The sequence below is a fragment of the Lemur catta genome, chromosome 12 (assembly GCF_020740605.2).
Source record: "Lemur catta isolate mLemCat1 chromosome 12, mLemCat1.pri, whole genome shotgun sequence".
Lineage (NCBI taxonomy): Eukaryota > Metazoa > Chordata > Mammalia > Primates > Lemuridae > Lemur > Lemur catta.
The window spans coordinates 77,965,266-77,989,080 of record NC_059139.1 but is presented as its reverse complement, the minus strand read 5'-3'; the positions used below and the strand labels follow the sequence as shown (position 1 = coordinate 77,989,080).

The following is a 23,815-nucleotide window of genomic DNA, read 5'->3' as shown; positions in this document are numbered from 1 at the left end:
CAAATGGTAGACAAAAAGGTTCTCTTTATAGAAGTATTCCAGCTAATACCATAACCACTAATGAAATAATGGAGCTAGGCATTATTAATGGCTGTTAATATCACAAAAAGAAAGACTAGACATTATGTGCTTTCTGATGGAAGGCCATCATGCCACCTAAAAAAAAGTCTTGCCAAGAAAAAAAAAGGATTGAATCCAAATATGATCAAATCTCTAGATCCAACTATCCATTTACAGGAAATACGGAGGATAAAGGAACATGTTAAACTATACCATGGGGATGTTATCAGCAAAATGCAGAGTATGAAAAACTGTAAGAAAAACAACTTTGGTTCTTTCATAAATAAATAGCAAGAAAACAAAAAGAGAGAAAGAAGAACTTACAGATTAGAATACACTTCAGAGAGATATTAACCAATCCCAATTCATGGACTTTATCTGGACCCTGAGTCAAATAAACTATGAAAAAGACATTTATAGAACAATTGCAAATTTGAATACTAACTAGATATATCATGCTATTAAGTTCTTTCTTTGGGGGTGTAATAATGGCACTGTAATTATATATTTTTAAAAAGTATTCTTTTTTTTTTCTTGGAGATGAGGTCTCACTATGTTGCCCAGGCTGATTTCAAACTCCTGGGCTCAAGCGATCCTCCTGTCTCAGCCTCCTAAGTACCTAGGATTACAGGTACATGCCACCACACTCAGCTAAAAAAGTATTTTTATCTTTTGCAAACATATAACGAAATATTTATGGAAGAAACGATGATGATGTCCACGATCTTCTTAAAATACAAAATGGGAGGTGAAAGTGGATGGGGTACCTATAGATCACTATACTATTCTGTTTGCCTTTGTATATGTTTGAAATTTTCCATAATAAAAAGATTTTTAGAAGGTTTTTTAGTTTTTGAAGCTAGTAGCAGCAACATGGGTTTTCCTACCATTCCACCTTTTTCCCACTTTTGGTTGAACTTCACCACTACGTAGCTATTACCAGAGATCTGGTTCTAAATTTCAAATAGAAAAGCTGAGAACCAATTCATAAATGAATTACACACACAGTTACATACTAAGCAAGCAGGAATCTGGCTTGTGTAATTTACTTCTACCTTTTCCTTCCATTTAACTTCCAGAGGAAATTAATCACAGACCAAGAAACCCAAATCTAGCAGGGATGTCAGTCTGGCCTTCCAATCACCAAATATTTATTGTGATCTACTATCTATCAGGGACCATGGGGACATGCAAATGAACAAAACTAGACAGAATGGTCGCCCTTCTGGAGCTTACAGTCTAGCGAGGGAAGCACAAATATTAATCAAAGAATCACACAAATAAATGTAAAACTGAAAATGTAATAGTCTTCAAAGGAGAGGAACATGCTATGACAGCTTATAATAGTGAGATTTGATCTATTCAAGCCTGAGAAACTGATGCTTAAGTTCAGACATACATGAACTAGTATTAACTGAGGAAAATGGGATGAGAAGAGCACTACACAGAACAGGTATAGATGTGCACAGGCAGCAGAAGGAGTAAGTCCAGTGAATATGAGGTGATGACAGAAGGCCAGTGTGGCTGAAATAGTGAGAGCAAGATGTGACATAAGGCTGACAAGATAGGTAGGAGCTGGATTATATAGCTCACAATAAAAGGTTATCATTATTCTAAGAATCAAGGGAAGCCAATAAAAGATTTTACAAAGAGAATGATTTACTTGTTATAAAGATCACTCTGAAAGAGTGGATGTGGCAGAAACCCAGCTGAGAGAAGGGGTAGAATCAAATCCCACATGGTGGCAGAGATAACTGCACCAGGACAGGAGCTTTGGTCGAGCATGCTACTGTCATCCTGAGAAAAATCAAAAAGATTTTCATTTCCAATTAGTATCAATGGTTTTTGTCTTTGGAGCAAATAATAAAACAAAGTAAACTAATAAATCCCAGGAGGCTGTCATATGTACTGATCCTATTAAGATAGGTTAAAGGAATCGTGGCATAACAAATCACAGTCCCACAGACACAGAGTGTACATCTACATTAGGATCTGGAAGTAGTTGTGCTGTTTTAAAACAGTGATTGAGAGTAACCAAAGAAATAGTATTAGCAGTATTAGTGCCACACAAACAATTTGGAGAGCAAGTCTATAATTGATATTGCTAAATAAACATGCTTGTTGTTAGAGTCTGAGTTTTGCACCAAAAAATCATTAATCTGCCATTCTGCTTCTGTAAACCTGCTTGCTCCTGTTTGCTCAAGACAGTACCCCCAGCACAAAAATTCCTAAGTGACTACAACACCCATGTTCTGCGTAAAATGATTACAGCCCCCACGTTTTGCATGAAGCTATTACAACACTCATGTTTTGCGTGAACAAGATATGGCCCAAGCCCAAACTGCCCAGATCCTGTTACACCAAAGATAAGAAAATAATATAATGTTTACTCAAGGCTTTTTGTACACATGCTTGCTCAATCTTAATAATTTTCCACCCACAAACTTACAATATAAAAACTTTCTGTTTCAAAGGCTCACTGCTGCTCTCTGTGCTAACTTTGGCGGTGCAGAGGGTAGTCGCTGGCCAGCTAATAAAGACTCCTGATTTGGCTCAATTCGGTCTTTAGGTGGTCATTTCTCGCGTCTCAGACCATAACACTTGTTATGTTTAACACTGAATCCACAGCACTATCAGAATTTACTACCTGAAGGGTGAATGAATACTGGACCCTGATTTACTATTTTCAGTAGATCTTCTCTTCTGCCATCCTTACACTGAAATTTGTTTAGTAAAATAAAGTATGAGACACTTTAAGCTTAAAATTTTAATGAACTAATAGAAGCATATTCATTTTTATAAACAGTACTATCAAAAGTAACCTAGAGACTAAAGAAATTTTTTGTATGAACAGTAGGAAAATTATCTTAAGACCAATTTGGTGAAATTATGTTTTTAAAAAATCATTCATTTTACAACATAAACATATTCATTGAAGAAAACCTGGAGAATACAGAACACCCCAAAGAAAAATTCTATCATAATAGGTTGCATTTCAATTAAAATCTAATAGATAATTGATAGTAGCATAACAAGATAATGGTTCTATATTTAAAAAAAACCAATAAGCTGACTACTGTAATTTTGCTAAAACAATGTAGTAATAGTTAAACATGAATATGCTATGTCTCTACTTTCTGTGAGCATTAGCATCATCGTTTTCAGTAAGATTTGTATTTCTACATTTATGTAATCTTGAAATACAATAGAAAATAAGAATTATAACAAAGTCCTTATAATAATTTTAAGAAACATAAAAATGTCTTTGTACTCAATGCTTTAGTCAAAAAACAAACCTATTCAATGCAGGCAGTAACTAGGTCAAATCACATATAATCAAAATACAGTTTATATTTATTTTTTAAAAAAACTACTCACACTAGTCATTTTAGATTAAAACAAAAACAATCTAGAGCTATAGTAATACACCTAAATTTCTAACAGCATTATTGTTAGATGTAATAAAGAAAAATGGTAGCATTTTGGTACTGAATGCTTCTGGAGATACGCATTTAGGACTAAAGAGACAGATACGATTTATAGATCATTCAGAAAACCATCCCATTCCATACTCCTTCAAGAATATTAATTAAAAATGCAATAAAATAATTCATTTACCTGACCACTACCGGAAGTTGCCATGTTGATTTCTGCCACTCCTTGACCTTCATTCTGCCGCTCAGCTTCATGTGAGCTGGCTTCATGCTTGCTTTGAGATGACCTCTGTTAATATGGAGTTAAAATCATTACATACAAAAATGATATAAGCTTTCTTAGCCCACAGCTTTTTTCTTTTTTGTTTTAAAGATTTGAATGCATCAATTATACAGGCTGACACAGGCATGAAACTGCACGTCACACTTCATAACCTCCGGCACGGTTAGCGGGAGACTATCTCAGTAAGAGGAAAGTGAAGTGTGTCCCTTGAGCATTTAGAGCTACACAAGACAAAGGATTTTCTGAGACTCACAGGAACGCCATCCTCCACCAGCTGTGCTCACATCACTATCAGGAATATAACCCAACTAGAACAAATAATTGTCTATGCAAGGTCACATGATTCTGACATTTAATGGAGCTGCAAATACAACAGTTAAACTATTACCTAAGCTTACAAATACCTCATGTGTAGGCATATTTATACATAAAATATATACACATCTTATACTAATAAAAGTTAGGTGAAACCAAATGATAAGCTCTTAGATTCTGATATGAATAAAACCAAAAGCATTTTCTAATGCAACCACCATCTGTTACATGAAATTAAAATGACAGATTATATCCAGTAAAAGCAGCTATTTCAAGATAGATTATATCTAGCAGAGCAGTCACTTTGTAAAAATACCACTGCAAAATCAAAAAAATAAAATAATTTCCCAGTTTCTTTTATAGAAACACCTATGTGCTTGCTCTAGGAAAGTGATATTCTAAAAATTTGACATGATAGTTGATAATTACGGTATAAAATAATTCCCAATGGAATTTATTTAAACATTAAGCTTTCCTAGACCATTTAAAAATGTGACTTAAAAATTAATTTATATGCATTTCCATTAATAAACTAGTTATTAGTTATATGCAGGCAAAAGTGAGTAGCACTCAATAATTCAGAAATGAAAGAAAAAATAGTACCACCTGAAAACCACACCATAAAATTCAACAAAATCAATAAGAGTAGAAATATACAAAGTTAACTTAGAAACAAAATGAATCAGAGACCACTAAGACCACAAAGACACAACACTAACATAAGTGAAGATGTCAATATGTTTAAAGAAAAAATAATTACTCATCATCTACTACGTTAGTTAATTGCACTAGGTATTGGGGAATGCAGTGCTAGCAAAACTAGATGTTGTTCTGTGCACTTTTGGAGCTTATCATCTAGTCAGGGACACTATCAAATAATGAGAGAAATAACAACTAAGTAAAAATTCTGACAAGCGCTAAGAAAGAAATGTACAAGGTACTCTAAGTATATATAACAGAGGGATGTGATTATGGTCTGGAGGCCTGGGGAAGAGATCTCTTAGGAAGTGCTATTTGAATGGAGACTTGAAGAATAGTTAACTGGGAAAAGGGGGAGGGGTAGATGATGAATGTTCTGGGTAAAGAGGTCATATGCAAAGGACCTGGGGTGGGAGGGAGCATGGCTTGTTCTAGTATGTCAAAGAATCATGGTGTGGCTAAAGCACCAAAAATAAGGGGGAAAGTAGAACAAAAAGAAGATGGTAAAAAAGAAATCTTACTGGTTTTGTTGAATTTTAGTGGGATTCTCAGATGCATTCTTGCCTTTTCTATTTCTAAGTTATAGTGATGCCACCACACTATTGCCCCCACATAATTAATACTAATATATTAACAGGAAAAGCTGCACATAAATTGATTTTCTAAGTTAAATTTTAAATGATCTAAGTAGGCAGGAATCATAGAGGAGACCAGTTGGGAGCCTAATGTATTAATGTAAATGTGAGATCATGGTACTCTGCACTAGGAAAGCAGTAATAGAAATAAAAGAAGTGGAGACACAGAGGTAAATTTGATAGGGTCTGGTGATAGAATGGATATGGGGAGTGGAAGAACAGGTCTGGTATCAAGTATGTTCCTATGTTCTTTAGCTCATACAATTCAATAATGATGGTGCCATTCACAGACATAGGTAATACTGAAGGAGGATGAAGGGTGGTAAGGAAGGCTTAGGAGGATCATTAAGTTTTGGATATGTTGGATTCAAAGTGCCTTTGATATATCTAAGTGGAGATATAGAGTGGGAACATGGATTTTCTGGAGCTTAGGGCTAGAAAAACAAATTTGAGAGCCATTAGCATATAGATGGTAACTGAAGCCCTAAGCATAAATGAGATTGTCTTAGGAAGAGAGGATACAGAGAAAAGATAAACAAGCCTTTAGGAATGCTACAATTAATGTCCACATAAAATAAGATGAGCTATGAAGGCCAAAAAGGTGGGGAAAAAAACCAAAAAAGTAATGATAGTGATGATGATATGATAAAATTTTTAAAAAATCTAATGTTTACTATGCACTAATCATTGGCACCTATTGATTTATTTAATTCTCATACCAACCCTATGAACTCTAGGCACTATAATTATCCCCATTTTATAAAGAGACTGAGGCACAGAGAACATAAGTAACTGTCTTTCAGCCACATACTTAGTAAACGGCAAAGTCAGAGCTGGAATTACAACCCAGGCAGTCTGACTCCAGAGCCCAAACTATTTAACACTTGCTATCTTTATTTTCTTTCCTCCTTCCTCTTTCCTAATTACTTCCCTTTATTCTTTCATTCCTTTTAGACTACAGGACTGCTTGCACTATTTGATATACTGAAGACAAAAGAGGTTGTTGCTGATTCCTACGAAAGAATAATCCTAACAAGTTTCCTCATTTCCATAGTTGGACAACTTCCCTAAGGTCTACTCTAGGCAATAGGATTTTTAAAAAATTTTTGTTGTTGTTGAGGTATTTAAATACCATAAAAATCTATCCATCTTAAGTGCACAATTAAATGATTTTTGTAGATTTATCAATCATAGTCATAATCCAGTTTTAGAACATTTGAATCATTCTAATAAGACTCCCCCTGCCCATTTACAGTTAATCCTCATTTCCACTCACAGCCGTAGGCAACCACTGATCTACTTTTTGTCCTCAGAAATTTGCCTTTTCTGGACATTTCATATAAATGGAATTATGTGTCTAGTTTATTTTACTGAGCATGTTTTTGAGGTTTATCCATGCTATAGTATGTATCAGTAACTTGTTACATTTTATTGCTGAATAGAATTCCAGTGCAAGGATATAACACGCTTTGTTTATTTATTCACCAGTTGATATACATTTGCACTGTTTCTACTTTTGGGCTATTATGAATAATGCTGCTATGAAAATTCAAGTTAAAGTCTGTGTGTAGACATGTTTTCACTTCTTTTGGCTAGATATCTAGGAGTGGGATTACTGGGTCATATGGTAACTATGTGGAATATTTTTAGGAACTACTCAACTGTTTTTCAAGTGGCTGCACCATTTTATAGTCTACCAGCAATCAGGGCTCCTGCTTCTCCATATCCTCACTGATGATTATTGCTGTCTTTACAATTTTTTTTTTTTTTTTTGAGATAGGGTCTCACTCTGTTGCCTAGGCTAGAGTGCTGAGACATTATCACAGCTCATTGCAACCTCAAACTCCTGGGCTCAAGCAGTCCTCTTGCCTCAGCCTCCCAAGCAGCTGGGACTACAGGCATGCACCACCATGTCCAGCTAAGTTTTCTATTTTTTGTAGCGACGGGGTCTCACTCTTGCTCAGGCTGGTCTCAAACTCCTGACCTCAAGCGATCCTCCAGCCTCGGCCTCCCAGAGTGCTAGGATTACAAGCATGAGCCACAGCACCTGGCCTGTCTTTATGATTACAGCCATAGTAATGGATGTGAAGCAATGTCTCATTGTGGTTTTGATTTGCATTTCCCTAATTAATGATTAATGACTGAGCATATTTTCAGGTGGCTTATTAGCTATTCCTATATCTTCCTTGATGAAATGCCTATTCAAATTGTTTGCCCATTTTGAAACTGGGCTATATTTCTCATTATCAATGAATTGTAAAAGTACTGTGTGTACAACTTTAATAAGCATTTCTCCCTGGCTATTTTTTAGAGATTTTATGGCCATGGTGCATTGTCCTCACAGCTCCCCTCCCTCCTAATGTATCTGCTTGGCAATAAACTATGTCTGGGAGGACAAACAAGGTCATAGTACTGGCTGCCTCATATACCTCTGTGTGTTAACTTCTGAGTTATGAATAATAGTTTAATATTTGAATAAATATTTGACTCATGTCCAGCATCTAGACCCTAACCCAGAATTAATGCAGGTAGGACAAAGACAATGCTATAAGCAATGTTCTTCATGATGGAGAAATTATTCAGCAGAAACCTGTCCTTTCCTTATCTCTATCGCTTTACAAACTAATTTGCTAGTGTCCAATATCCAGTTATCTCTATCTTTTAGCTTCTCCCTCTAATTTATATCAGAAAAATGATAATAATGGAATAAAACTCAAACAGCAAAATTAAAAAAAGTGTTTTAGTTCTTTCTTAAATGTGACTTCCTTTAATTTACATTTACTAAACTATTATACTACATGCAAATATTTTAGGCTATGACTGACACAACCATTTTCATAACAAAAGGAAGCAAGAAGAGACTGGATCACAATGGTAGACAGCCTGCCTTAAATCCAATGATATGAATAAAAAGTTTTGAACAGATACAAAAAATACATATAAGTCTCCAACCTGAAAGAAAGTCGTAACAGTGCTAGAAAATGAGGTCTACCGTTAACACATCACAATTTTTTTGGAATTTCCAGAGGCCAGAAAGTTGGTAAAATTTGGAAATAAAAACAGAGAAAATGATATACTGGGCAAATGATAAGGAAAAAAAAGCCAGTGTAGCAATATTAATAGCAAACAAAATGAAATTCAAGGTACAGAGAATTAAATAGAGGGCTATTTTATTCAAATAAAAGATTAAATCAACTAGAAAAAATAAGTGTGAATATGGATTTAGAAATATCAAAACCTGTCAGATGCAGCAAAACAGTAATGATCAGAATATAAGAAAGATGGGGTGAAAAGAAACAGCAGCAGCAAAACTCAAGGCAGAAAATATCCAGACAGAAAATATAAAATGCAGTGCTACTCAATTAAAAACAAAATGCTGCTTATTTGAAAAGAATTTTAAAAATAGACTATAGCAAGTTTGGTTAAGAATAAAAAAAGACAGAAAAACTGCACTGAAAAACCAAGGAGGTCATAATAGGTGGAATGCTACATATTATAATGCCAACAAAACCGAAAAAGGAGTAAAAACATACTGTGTTTTTTTAGCCCTTCAGAGTCCATTGCAAAACAGACACTTATTCCTTAATGTTGCAAATATTTGGCTTGTGTTAGTTTAAGACAGTCATGTTAAACTGCTTTTAGGATTATGACTATCACATTGTATTTAAATTGCCCTACTTAGTGAATACATGTTTCTACACATTTTGAATTCAGACGTACTGAAGCCAAAGTTCCTAAGATATTTAAAAAGTCAGGCCTAGATGAAAATGTTCTTTAAAAGAACTCTTTTTTTAAATCTCTTTCAGGTGATTTTTTTTTTTTTGGTTCTTAGCTCCCTATTTCTAAATAACCTTCCTGCATTGCTAGTTCTACATTTGTATTATAATTTAATGCTTTATTCCAGTTCCTATTGTAAGATAAATTTTTCACTATTTACATTACTTTGACTATTAAATTCTAATCATGGCTGGCAGGTGATATACTATGATTGTTTTCCTTTAGTCTTGTCTATGGAGTTAAAGGTTATCTTCAATTGTTTTGTTTATTTGATTTCCTGTGTACTTAGGACTTATCCTCAGTTTTTCCTCCACTGTGTAAATTTCCTTTCAATACATTCAGAAACAGCAGGTATTCTAATGATTTCATCTTCTTGGACTTATTTCTCCTAGAATCTTCTCAACAGATGCAATACGGACTGATTGCTTTCTCTAACATTTATCTCAGGATCTCCCTTCATCTTCATTCTGGGCATTCTCTCCTTCTTCCTCTTTCTCTCTGTCTCTGTCTCTATCGTATCCTCTGTCTTGGATCCCAAATCTTCATTTTTTTTGCTTTACATTTTCATTCATTTGAGTACATCCTTTAATAGCTTCCAGAAAAGTGTGCATGAGAAAAATATTTTTTAAGACTCTGCCTGTCTAAAATATCTTTATTCTACTCTCAAATTGAGAGATAAATCTGTAGGCTAATATGGTATAACAAAAAATATATTTGGTCTTTGTCCTTTTGTACCTAGCACAGAGCTTCAAAAACCCTTGGAATTTCTTGTGTGATAGAGATGTCTGTTATGCTAATGAGGCAACTCATGGTGGACTGCTAGATAGCTTTAGGATGGGTGCTCATCACCATGTGATTAGAGGGTTGGAACTTTGGGCCAGACCGACCTCCAAGGAGGGAAGGAAAATAGAAATTGAGTTAATTTAAATTTACATTAAATTATTTAATCACCCAGAGCGAAATCTCAATAAAAACTATGGTTGCTGAAGCTCAGCCAAGCCTTCTCGTTGGTGAATACAGTGGTGTGCTAGCGGAATGACATGCCACAAGACAGCATAGAATCTCTGCACTCCCTACTCCCTTCCCTAGACCTTGTCCATGTATCTCTTCATTTTCCATTCCTGATCTGTATCCTTATAATAAAACTGTAATCACAAGCACAAAACTTTTGGTGAGTTTCATGAGTCATTCTAGTGAATTGTTGCACCTGGGGGAGTTGTAGGAAGCCCCATATTTGTAACCCACTGGGCAGAAGTATGGGTGGCTTGGGGATAACCAAAATTTGTGGCTGGCATTTCAAGTGGACAGCTTTATGAATGACTCTGCCCTTTACTTGTGGAGTCTACACTAACTCCAGGTGGCTAGGATCAGAATTGAACTGAACTGTGGGACACCCAGTGGTGTCAAAGGACTGGTGTCAAAACATAGCCTCTTTCAAAGGTTTTAAGAAAATGCTACTCTACTTTCCAGCTTCCAGTGTTGCTATTTATAAATCTAAAGGCATTTGTATTTGTGTTCCTTTGTGTGAAGTTTATTTTCTCTTCCTTCTGTAGAAGGTTTTAGAATTTTCTCTTTAATCCCAGTGATCTGAAATTTCATCATGATGTGTCTTTGTATGGGATTATTTTCATCTGTGGTGTTAGATATTGGAGAGACCATTTTATTTTGGAAAACTATGCCTCTTGGTTCTGGGAAATTTTAATTTACTTCTATGATGATTTTTCTCTCTCTAGCTTCTCCATTCTCTTTCAAGAACTCCTTTTATTTGGATATTAAACCTTCGTAGAATGATTCTGATATTCTTTTCTATTTTCCATCTCATGTCTATTTGTTCTACTTTCTGAGAAATTTATCTTCTAAACCTTTCTTTGAGTTTTTCATTACTGCTATCACATTTAACTCCTAAGAACTGTTTTTTTTGTTTGTTTGTTTGTTTTTGCGACAGGGTCTCACTCTGTTGCCCAGGCTTGAGTGCACTGGCACAATCATAGCTCACTGCAGCCTCAAACTTCTGGGCTCAAGAGATCCTCCTGCCTCAGCCTCCTGAATAGCTGGGACTATAGGCCTGTGCCACTATGCCCAGATAATTAAAAAAATTTTTTTTGCAGAGATGGTGTCATGCTACATTGCCCAGGCTAGTCTGGATCACCTCAGGCGATCCTACCACCTCAATCTCCCAAAGTGCTGTTCCTTTTGAATGCCACCCTTTTCTTACTTTATGGATGCACTATCTTTTTTTGTATGCCTGAGGAAGGAAGTTTGTCAACTACAGTTACCCTATAGGATGATCTAGCTGGGCTGTTTTCTTGGTGAATCCTCCAATGTAAGTATCTTTAGGGCACTTTTCTTGGGTTAGTCACATTTCTTAGAGAGGTTCCTTCTAGAAACTTGCCTGGAGATTGTAAGCCTGGATGCCAGTGGAGGTTTCAGCATTCAGTAAATAAATTTTCACTTAAATCACTTTTTTGTACAACACCTCCACCTTCAATTAAACTAGGCTTACCCCTAACCAAAGACCTTTTGTTTCCAGAGGAAAAAATCTCCCATCTTTTGACAGGATTAGAAAGGAGCAGTCACCCAGCTATGCAGAGAGAAAGGTTCTTCTGGAGGTCCCATCTGCTGTTTAACAGATTTTCAAACATCCTCCTGCTTTTAGTCCTTTTTTATCCTCACATTCAGAGGTACCCAGCATAGCCAGTTCTGAGACCTTCTGCGACTCCACAGTGTACACTGGGTTGCTTCAGGACTTTTCCCATTGCTGACTTAGGGGTCAACTCTCTATGATAAGCTAGAACAGCTACCATTTGTTTACCTGCTTTCCAGCTCCCTAAATTTTACTGTTGTCACTTCCCCTGTCTTTGTGCCTTTTTCATTTTATTCTTTTACTATCATTTTAATGGGCTTTGTGGAGTAAGAAAGGTAAATGTATACGATCAATTATTACTATGGATTGCATATAAGCAAAAAGTTTACTTACTGGTTGATAATAGCCAAATTAAGTTAGGTATCTGATTATATGTAAACTGACAGCTGAAATAAGGTAGCTATATTTATGGCTCCATAAATTTTAAGTGCCTAAAAGTTATAATGAAATCAAAATAGTCAAGGCTTTTGACAATTTTTCATGAAAAATGTTATGAAGTATCTAAATTTTCTAGAAGAACATCTACATTTCAATGATGCCACATTAATTATACATTTTTCTTAAAATAAGTACCTATTTTCATACCCACACATAAAAAAGGCAATTTACTAACCTCTGCTTCTGTTGCTTGAGACTGCAAAAGCTGTCGTATTCTAAGTATGTCCTTCTCTATTTGTTGAATTCTGGCTATTCTTCGCTAAAATAAAATACAAAACCAAATTAGGTGTGCTTTCATTAACAACATTAGTATAATCATACTATGGCTGCCATCTAACAGCTCAGGATTATGCCAAGTTATCCTTATTTAAGAAGCTAGATATGTAAATATATTCACACATTAATGACAAATTGGGGTCACTTCATTTTCTTCATACATCTAACTTCATGCAACAGACCTCTTGACCTGTTTAGTAAAATTATAGAAATACAAGTCATATATCAAACTGTATGTTGTATGTATTGTGAAAATTGATATTCCAGTTATTCTCAAAAATATTTCAACAAAGTAAAAAGTATACCTGAATTTCATCTTTTATATTAATCTAGACAATAATATAATGTAATAGATTTATATAAACATAGCATACCTACCTGTAAAGGGAAAGAACACGCTATTTGTTTTACTAAACATCAGGGTTTAAACAGTAAGACTAACCCTCCCCAAAGTTACTCCTGTTACAATACAGAATTTTTTAGTCTTTCTAAATACCTACTGCAGCTAAACATTATTTTTATTTCCAACACTAGGATCACAATGATGACAGAGCTTTTGCTTTCCCACTATTTTAAGAAGCCATAAAACAGTAACTACAGATTGAACTACATGAAATTAAAACAATGTGGAAAAAGTGTTTTTTTTTTAAAGGTAGATTGTTTTAATTTTTGTGAATACTAGTGAAAGTGGGAAAAAGCAAATCACTTTGTATAAAGACCCTTGCAAGTTGAAATTATTATTATTATTTGAGACAGGGTCTCGCTCTGTTACCCTCCCCCCAGCCTCGGGCTAGAGTGCAGTGGTGTCATCATAGCTTACTGCAACCTCAAACTCCTGGGCTCAAGCAATGTTCCTGCCCTTAGCTTCCCATGTAGCTGGGACTACACGCATGTGCCATCACACCTGGCTAATTTTTTTCTATTTTTGCTAGAGATGGGGTCTCGCTCTTGCTTAGGCTGGTCTCAAACTTCTGACCTCAAGTGATCCTCCCATCTTGGTCTCCCAGAGTGCTAGGATTACAGGCATGAGCCACCATGCCTGGCCAAAATTATTTTTAAAAATTAGCTTCATGACAGATCAAATACATGGGTTTTACAAACAAGTACTGACAATGTTGTACCATTTTCTATAATAATTCTATAGTTCACAGGTATAAAAAGTTGTATCCTAAAAGTAATTGTTTCAATGGGGGAAAAAATTATTAGAAGCTAGATGGAATAGTTTCCAAACTTTTTTTGGCTACGTGCTCCATCAATAAAAGATTTCTAAGCATATATCCTCTAATAGATAAATAATAAAAGTATTACAGTAGTTAGCTTTACATATATATATAGTTATAAAACTTACATAAAAAACTTACCCTTTGATCACATCTATTAATAGTTTTGGTTAAATAAAATGCCCTCATGCTTTTCTTACTACCACAGTAAAAATGCTTCTGCTGCTCTATTATCCAATGTTATGACAAATAAAACACTCAAAAGAGTGTTTGTGCTCATCACCTTGCTCCCCCAAAATTTATCTTCCTTCCTTACTTCTTTTGTTTTGTTTTGTTTTGTTTTTAAGAGATGGGTTCTCATTCTGTCACCCAGGATGGAGTATAGTGGCATGAACACAGCTCACAACAGCCTTGAACTCCTGGGCTCGAAGGATCCTCCTGCCTCAGCCTCCTGTGCTGGGACTACAGGTATGAGCCACTACGCCCACCTTTTTTTTCTTTTTAACACAACTATGCTGATTCTCTATCATGATTCTGAAAGTAGCAAATGCAAGGTAAATAATATTCTCTAATTAACAAATCTTACCATGTCCAAATCACATTATAAAAACAGGCCGGAGAAGATATGCTTATATTTTTGGTAGCTTTCTAAATGATGAGCAATTACTTCTAAAACCAGATGATAAATATTTCTTGGCTTTAGAGAAACAAGTAAACTACATACAGTTACTGACTTTCTAAATTTGATGTTCCCTGCCTTTGTACATAATCGGTTTCTATATAATCAGCTCCCCTTCCTCAATTAAGTTTAAAATAAGGTATTCCTTGTGCTTCTGTTTCTCAACATGAAAATGGAAAATGCCAGTATAAACTGAGTATTCCTAAATCTCTATCCCTAGTCTGAAAATCCAAAATCCTAAATGCTCCAAAAACTGAAACTTTTTAAGCATTAACGTGACATTCAAAGGAACTGCTTGTGTAGCATTTCAGATTTTCAGATTAGAGATGCTCAACTGGTATTTGTTACTCTTTTCATAAATCTTGAATATTTATGAAATTATGTCTAATAACACACACTAAACTGTTTAGGAGTACAGAGTTGGTATGATTTTACAAAAAGTGATTTCAAAAATTATAATAGTAATACAGATTTGGGATAACACTTCACAAATCAGAATAGAAGGTAAATTCCTTAACTTGATAAAGGGTATCTATGAAAAACATTGAGTAAAAACATACTTAATTATGAAATTTTAGAAGGATTTCCTTTAAAGTCAAGACAAGAAAAAGAAGACCATTATCACTGCTTCCATTCAAAGATGTATTAGAGTTCTTAGACAATGCAATAAAAGAAAAAAAGCTAGAAGGACCAAAACAGATAAACAGATTGTCATTATTTGCAAACAATATGACAATGTATAGATTCTTAAACTATATACAATTTAATAAAAGTTCAGGGAGACTGCTGTGTGCTTACTACTTAAATGTAATTTAGCAATGCAATTAAAGAAATTCCCATTTCCAATAGCAACAAAAACTATAATGTATCCAGGAATAAATATAAAAAAAGATGTATAAGACCTTTATGGAGAACATTACAAAACTTTACTGAAGGACATAAAACCTAAATGAATAGATATAAAATTAATAACAATACCTAATATTTACTGAGTTTTTACTATGTGCCACGCATCCTAAATGCTTTTTCATGTATCAACTCAATTAATCCTCACAATTTACAGTTTACCATTATGTGTATTTACTGACAAGAAAACTAAGGCAGAGAGTTAGCTCAAGATCACAGTGCTGGTAAGTGACAGGTCTGGGATTTGAACCTAGGCAGTCTGGCTCCAGAGTCCATCCTTTTACCCAAGAAGGCTCAATATTATAGAGATATGACTTCTCCTTAATGTATAAATTCAATGTAATTCTAATTAAAAGCCAATAAAGCTTTCCTTTGAATTAAACAAGCTGATACAAAATTGCAAATGGAGGAGTAATGAAGCATTTTTAAAGACAAAAATAAGGAGAGCTCACCCTACCAGGTACCAAGAATTATAAAACTACAGCAAATAAAAAAAAATGGGGTATCAGTGCAGGCACAGAGAAACTAAAATGGACTAATGGAATAGAGTCCAGAAATGTTCAGCATATAAAACAGAGATGACATTACTAATCAATGGGGAACTAGTGTAGTATTCAATAAATTATAAAGGGAAATGTAGTTAACATACATAAGAATATGTATGTATATACATAACTATATATACACACACAGAAAATCTTCTTTTTCTTGTCTTGACTTTAAAGGAAATCCTTCTAAAATTTCATAATTAAGTATGTTTTTACTCAATGTTTTTCATAGATACCCTTTATCAAGTTAAGGAATTTACCTTCTATTCTGATTTGTTAAGTGTTATCCCAAATCTGTATTACTATTATAATTTTTGAAATATATATATATATATACACATACAAAAAGTTAGATTTTTCCCTCCATAACATACATAATAGCAAATTCAAGATGAATTAAAGACTTAATTGTAAAAACATAATAAAACTTTAAAACAACAGAAATAACAGTAGGTTACCTTTATGACTTTAGAATAGGAAAAAAACATATAAATAGGTCACAGAATGCACAAATCTGGCAATATAATTAATTTAACTTTATCACAAAGGCTAATTTTTATTATCATGAAAGTAAAATAGATAACCGATTTGGTAGGGAGGAGCTGTGATGTATATTATTTACAAAGGATTGTACCAAGAAGATATTAAAACATCTCTCAAATATGTAAAAATAAGACATTTAACACAAAAGAAAATGGGCAAAGGATATGAACAAGTTAACTTAACAGAAAGAAAACCCGAAAGTCTAATAAATATATTAGATAGTCAAGTTCAGCAGTATTCAGGGAAATGTAACCTAAGATGACAAAATGCTTCATTGCCCCCAACTGTTAATTATAAAGTCTGATTCACAAGCGCTGGAAAAGACATACATGAAAAGGAATTGTCACATACTACTAGTAGAAATTGAACTGAAAAGATCACTTCAAGAGCAATCTGGCAAACACTAGTTCAAAACATTCATACCTCATGTCCAGAAATTATACTTTTAGGTATACATCCTAGAGCAGAGGTTGGCAAACTAGGGCTTGCTAGCCATCTGTTTTGTAAATTAAGTTTTATTGAAACATAGCCACGTCTATTTGTCCATACATTGTCTATGTTGTCTTTCTTCTTAATAGGCAGAGTTGAACAGCTATGACAGAGACCATATGGTCCACAAAGCCTAAAAAGTTTGCTATGCGGCCCTTTAAGAAAGAGATTGCTCAGCCCGGCATGGTGGTGCACACCTGTAGTCCCAGCTACTCAGGAGGCTGAGGATTGCTGGAGCCTGGGAATTTGAGGTTGCAGTGAGCTATCACCATGCCACTGCACTCTAGCTGGGGTGAAAGAACAAGATCTTGTCTAGAAAAAAAAAAAAAGAAAGAAAGAAAGAAAAGAAAGAGAAAAAAAGAGATTGCTAATTCTTGACCTAGAGAAATTCTTGTACATTTGTTTATAAGACATGAATAAGTGTATTTATTGAAGTTATTTTTAACTGAAAATTTACAAATAACTTAAATGTCCATCAATTAGGGAATGAATAAACTATATTAAACACTATCATCCATATAACTGTAAAAAATTATGGCAATATAGAGGTGAAAGTAACCTTTACCGCATCAATCCCCATATCCCAGAAGTAATCTCTATTAACAACCTGACATGGCCGGGCGCGGTGGCTCACGCCTGTAATCCTAGCCCTCTGGGAGGCCGAGGCGGGTGGATCGCTCGAGGTCAGGAGTTTGAGACCAGCCTGAGCGAGACCCCGTCTCTACTAAAAATAGAAATAAATTATCTGGACAACTAAAAATATATATAGAAAAAAAATTAGCCGGGCATGGTGGCACATGCCTGTAGTCCCAGCTACTCGGGAGGCTGAGGCAGGAGGATCGCTTGAGCCCAGGAGTTTGAGGTTGCTGTGAGCTTGGCTGATGCCACAGCACTCACTCTAGCCCAGGCAACAAAGTGAGACTCTGTCTCAAAAAAAAAAAAACAACCTGACATACAGTTTTCCCGCCTTTGCTTATATGCCTATGGAACGGTGGGTGCTACCATACGAAGTGACCAGATACATGCCAAACAAATAAAAGAGTAATAAATAAATAACCAAACCGTTGATAGAGGTAGACACTAACAATCTCACACAGGTGAGAAAGAGTGGCTTAGGAGTTTCCCTAAATTATTTACCAGTCATTTGTATGTGTTTTATTGGTCATTTGCATATTTTTAATGAACTGCCTGATTACATCCTCTGCCCATTTAAAAACGTAAGGTTAGCCAGCTGTGCCTATAGCCCCAGCTATTTGGGAGGCTGAAGCAGAAGGATCACTTGAGCCCAAGAATTCTAGGCTGTAGTGTGCAATGGTTGCTCCATTGCACTCCAGCCTGGGCAACATAGTGAGACCCCATCCCTAAATAAAACACAGGTTGTCTTTTTCTTATTAATTTGTAGGAATTCTTATATTTTAGAGATATTAACCTCTTCCCTGTTATGTGTGAATATTTTTTCTTAGTTTATCTTTTGTGGGATGAATGATTTAAAATTTTCTGAAATAAATCCCAACTTTCACCCCTTTTACTGCTTTTGAGTTTTCATTCTTATTTAAGAAGGTCTCTATTGTCTGATATTTTCTTCTATTAATTGTAGATTTATTTTTCACATTTAGATACTTAATCCATCTGTAATTTTTCCTAAGATGTGAGGTAGAGGTCTAATTTAATTTCTCATCTTTCAAATAGGTCACTAGTTGTACTTATATAATTTATTGAATAATTTACCACTTTCCCTGAAATTTATAATGTAACTTGTCACATAAAGAGTCCAAATATTCTTGCACCTTTTTCTAGTCTCTATTCTGTACCATTTGCCTACACCTATTCCTGTGCTACTATTATATGGTGATTCTTCAAACATCTTTACAGTAAATTTTAACAAATGTTAAGGTAAATGCCCACCCATTATGCTTGCTTTCACAAATGTTTTAGAAAATTCTTTCTTATAAACTTTAGAATTATTTTTCCAGGTTCTAAAAAATTTACTGAGATCACCTTTAGAATTATATTATATTTATATATTAATTTAAGATGGATACAAAGTTTAGGATATTAAAGTTCTCTCATCCAGGCTTCTACATTTTTAAGGTAATATTTTGTGGTGTTCAGCAATTTTATATTTTTCTTCATGTGGGTCTTCTCTAGTTATTTTAAAGTTTCCTGTTACTATAAACAGGTCCTCCTACCCCCACTTCCATTTTTAACTAGTAGGTAGTGCTACTACAGAAAAGCTACTAGTTTTTGCATGTATCTTAACTCCAGCTACCTTACTAAATCCTCTTACTGGTTTAAATATTTTTTGGCTCATTGTCTAGGGCTCTTCTAGGCAAACAACCATATCATTTGCAAATAACAATTATAGGTCATTAAATATGAAATGTCCTATTTTGAATCAAAAGTTTAATTTATTATATCTCAAACAAAAAGCAGTACAATTAATAAAAGTATGTGCCTAAACCACGGACACAGTTTTGCCATCTTAATAGTAGCTTGTTGATGCCAACAGCAAAGAAGCCTGGAGAGCCAGTGGCAATGAAATTGCCAAAGTCATTTTCCACAGTTTGTTGAGAATTGAATATTTTTCCTTGCAAGAAGTCGTCCAAAGCCTGGAAGAAGTGGTTGGTAGTCAGTTGGTGCAAGGTCTAGTGAATATGGTAGATGACAGAGAGTTTCTGAGTTCAGCCTCTGTAGTTTGATCAGCATTGTTTGTGCAACATGTGGTTAAGTATTGTTGTGCAAGAGGATTGGCCTGTCTCTACTGACCAATCTTGGCTATTTAAATGGCAAGCATCCTCATCATTGCATCCAGTTGGCTGCAGTAGATAACCACTGTAATCGATTGACCAGGTTTCATGAAGCTGTAGTGGATAATACCACTGCTGGACCACCAGACACCACTAGGTTTTTTGGATGAACATTAGGTTTCGGACTTTGACAGGCAATTCATCTTTACCCAACCATTGTGCTGAATGCTTGCGATTGTCAAAAAGAATCCATTTTTCATCACGTATAACAATACAATGTAGAAATGGTTCGCCTTTATGTCATGACAGCAAACTAAGGCAAGCTTTGAGATGATTCCTCTTCTGATGCTCATTTAATTCATGTGGAACCCATCTGTCGAATTTCTTTACCTTGCTGATTTGTTTCAAATGGTCCAATATTGTTGGAATAATAATGTCAAATCTTGCTGATAATTCACATCTAGGTTGAGATGGATTCACTTCTACCATAGCTTTCAGCTCATCATTATCCACCTTAGTCTCACGTTGCCCACATGGCTCATTTTCAAGATTAAAATCACCAGACAGGAACTTCTCAAACCATCGACATACTGTGCATTCACTAGCCACATCCTTCCCTAACACTTCATTGATATTTTGAGCTGTATGCACTGCATTGGTTTCACGACGGAACTCAATGTTCAAAGATAGCACAAATTTTTGATTTATCCACGTTTTCACAAAAATTACTCTAAAAAAAATTTAAAAGATAATCACAAGCCAAACGTGCATTTGAAAGGCTGAGGATGTACCTTCACAATAAAAATAAAACAATAAGTGTCAAAGTGAAATATCAGAGATAGCCACTGTCAAACTTAGTACTTAGGGAAATCGGGCATTTCATACTTAATAACCTAATATTTAATTTCTTCCTTTCTAGTAGTATTGATACCACTCATTTTATTTTTCTAGTTGCATTAGTGGAGCCACCAAAACAAAGTTAAATAATAGTGATGACAAAAAGCACCCCAAACATATCAGTGATTGCAACGATGATTATCTCATTATTTCTCTATTTTCTTAACATAAGGTTTGTTCTGGCTTCTGATAAATAATTAATTTTAAAAACTTTCACTCTATTCTCATTTTATTTAGAATTCTTATCCACTCCTTTCTCTTGCAAATAAGAATTCAGATTTTTTCTCATGGCCCCAGACCCTCTGGATATCCCCTTCCAGGACCATTCTTCCTTCCTTCCTACCTACCTTCCTATGTATTTATTTATTTACTTACTTTTTGGTCTCCTTTCACATAGAATCCAGGACCATTCGTGTTTTACTTGTTCAATCACCCAAAGCAGGGAGTTAGGAGGGAAACGAGTGCTCTGGCTACTATATTTCCACTATTCCCAGTATCTTATTTTTAAGAGCTACACACTACTGATTTAATAATTTATTTAATAATTACCAATAATGAACAACTAAGTTGCGTTCTTTTAGAATCTCTTATATAGAGTGCTTCAGTGAGTATCATAAAATATGAATTTATATTCATGTGCCCTAAGTAAGTATTTCTGTAGGATATATTTCTAGAATTACAAGGACAGAGGGGATAGGCTTTTTAATATTGGCAGATAATGCCAAACTGTCTTTCACAGATGTATCAGTTATCCTTAAAACAGGGTAAGCAATGCTTCGTACTTCCTTTCATAGCCCTGACAATACTGCATGTCATCAAATTATAAAGTTTTTGCCAGCCTGATAACATTACATTTCCCCGAAGACTAGTGACATTTAAGCATCTTTTCACAGCTGTTCATTAGCCACTTGAACTTATTTTGTGATGAGACTATTCACATCTTCTGACTATTCTGCTATTTGATTGTCTTGTTTTCAATTGATTTGTAGGTGATCCTTCCCCAGTAGCAATATTAACATTCTTATATATGCTACTAACATTTCCATTATTTGCCTTTTTACTTTGTTTACAGTATTTCTTTAACCCTAGCCTTCACATGGCTATTTCCAGAATAAATGAATGCTTGTGTTTCTCAAAATATGGAATAAAATTTCCTTAGAATATTTACCACCAAAATGAAGAACACTGCAAATGAAAATTCATATATACTAAAGTAATACTTCTCAGTTTTTCTGGAAACAAACAAACCTGCCTTACATTTTAAAATAATGCCATGAAATTCTCAAATTTAAATCTAAATGTAAAATGGAATATATTTTTGTAAATTCTACATTCTTGATTTTAATTCTTTTTTAGTTATAGGGTAATAAATATCTTCTCCTAATTTCACTCCTTATCATTTCACTTTCTTTAAGGCTGTGGTCCCCCACCCCTGGGCTGTGGCCCAGTACTGGTCCGTGGCCTGTTAGGAAACGGGTTGCATATCACCGCCTCAGTTCCACACCTCCTCTTCCCCACCCACAGTCCGTGGAAAATTGTCTTCTATGAAACCGGTCCCTGGTGCCAAAAAGGTAGGGGGACCACTGCTTTAAGGAACCTGATGAAGATAAATTCTTATTTTGAATACAGTAAAATTTATCAGTCTTCTATTTTATAATTAGTGTTTTAAGTCTTGTTTAAGAAATTCTTTCCTGGCTGGGCGCGGTGGCTCACGCCTGTAATCCTAGCACTCTGGAAGGCTGAGGCAGGTGGATTGTTTGAGCTCAGGAGTTCGAGACCAGCCTGAGCAAGAGCGAGACCCCGTCTCTACTAAAAATAGAAACAAATGAGCTGGACAACTAAAAATATATATAGAAAAAAACTACCCAGGCATGGTGGCACACGCCTGTAGTCCCAGCTACTCAGGAGGCTGAGGAGGGAAGATTGCTTGAGCCCAGGAGTTTGAGGTTGCTGTGAGCTAGGCTGATGCCATGGCACTCTAGCCCGGGCAACAGAGTAAGACTGTCTCAAAAAAAAGAAATTCTTTCCTACTCCAATATCAGAAACATATTGATGTGTACACTTTCTACTGAAAGACTTAATTTTACTTTTGACGTTTAAGTCACTAATCTATCTGATCAGAATGGGGGCAAGAAAAAAGAATATATTTTATATATATAGTATAACTAACACACACACACATGCATGCACACATATACACATGTTAGTTAAGCCCCCGGCCTCATTATGAAACTAACATACATGGACTATGAAATGCACAATGGTACTGGTATCACCCCAGCTTTAAGTATCACCCCAGCTTACCACCATGCTTTTGCATAAATAGAATACACATTACATTTAGGAAGGTATCACATAAAAAGAAAAAAAGACTACACTTTGGGGAATGTAAAATGTCCTATATTAGTGATTTTAAAACTATGAAATAAACTTTATATAATATTAATAAAAAGATGTATTCATACCCCACATATCAATGTTGGTCCTTCCTTTTATTTGCTACTTACTTAAAGAAAGTCTTTAAATGTTTTTCTACCAATTTGTCCCAAAAGGTAAAAAAAAAAAATTCCACATGCTTGTTTTGAAACAGACAACTGGTAAAAAACCTCATTAGGGTTTAAAAACATTAAAGTGTTAGTCATACACTTGTGTGAATATAAAAGGACTAACTTCAATAATACATGAAAATACTTGATAAACAGCAAAGCTAGTTTATATTCTTTCTTGACATGAGTTGATGGTACAAATATGGGAATGTTCTAAATTGTTTTCTCTCTCCTTTGCCCAGGAGTGCAGTAGTGTGATCATAGCTCACTGCAGCCTCCAACTCCTGGGCTCAAGCCACTCTCCTGCCTCAGCCTCCCAAAATACTGGCAATACTGGCATGAGCCACCGCACCTGGCCTACTAATGTTCTCTTTATGTTTCCTTCCTAGTATCCTTGAAGGAGGCTTTTTTTTTTTTTGTGCACACCTTGAAGAGCAGTGGCATATTCTGAATGTCATTCCCCACATACTTAGATTATGAGAAGGAAAACTCTCAAAGGAGAACTGAAGCTAACTCTTTCTCCCCCTTATAATTCCAAGGCAGACTAGAACAGTAAGTACTAGGGGGAAATGAAAACGGTGGAGGCAGAATTACATGAATATTAGCTATGTTGCCCAGCAGCCATGGTAATTTATTCTTGTTTGGAAATAGTACCGAAGTAAAGACAGTCTTATAAATA

At 35.1% G+C, this 23,815-nt stretch overlaps 1 protein-coding gene across 2 annotated transcripts in view; it reads right to left on the bottom strand.

The window, feature by feature from the left end:
* The window catches only part of APC (APC regulator of WNT signaling pathway), a 124,374-nt gene that overhangs the window by 34,084 nt on the left and 66,475 nt on the right, over nt 1-23,815 (bottom strand). For both annotated transcript variants that reach the window (XM_045566171.1, XM_045566170.1), the window contains exons 7-8: nt 12,461-12,544; nt 3,679-3,783 (exon numbers count right to left, since the gene is read on the bottom strand). In XM_045566171.1, the coding sequence (XP_045422127.1) occupies nt 3,679-3,783; nt 12,461-12,544 (189 nt within the window). The remainder of the gene's footprint in view (nt 1-3,678; nt 3,784-12,460; nt 12,545-23,815) is intronic.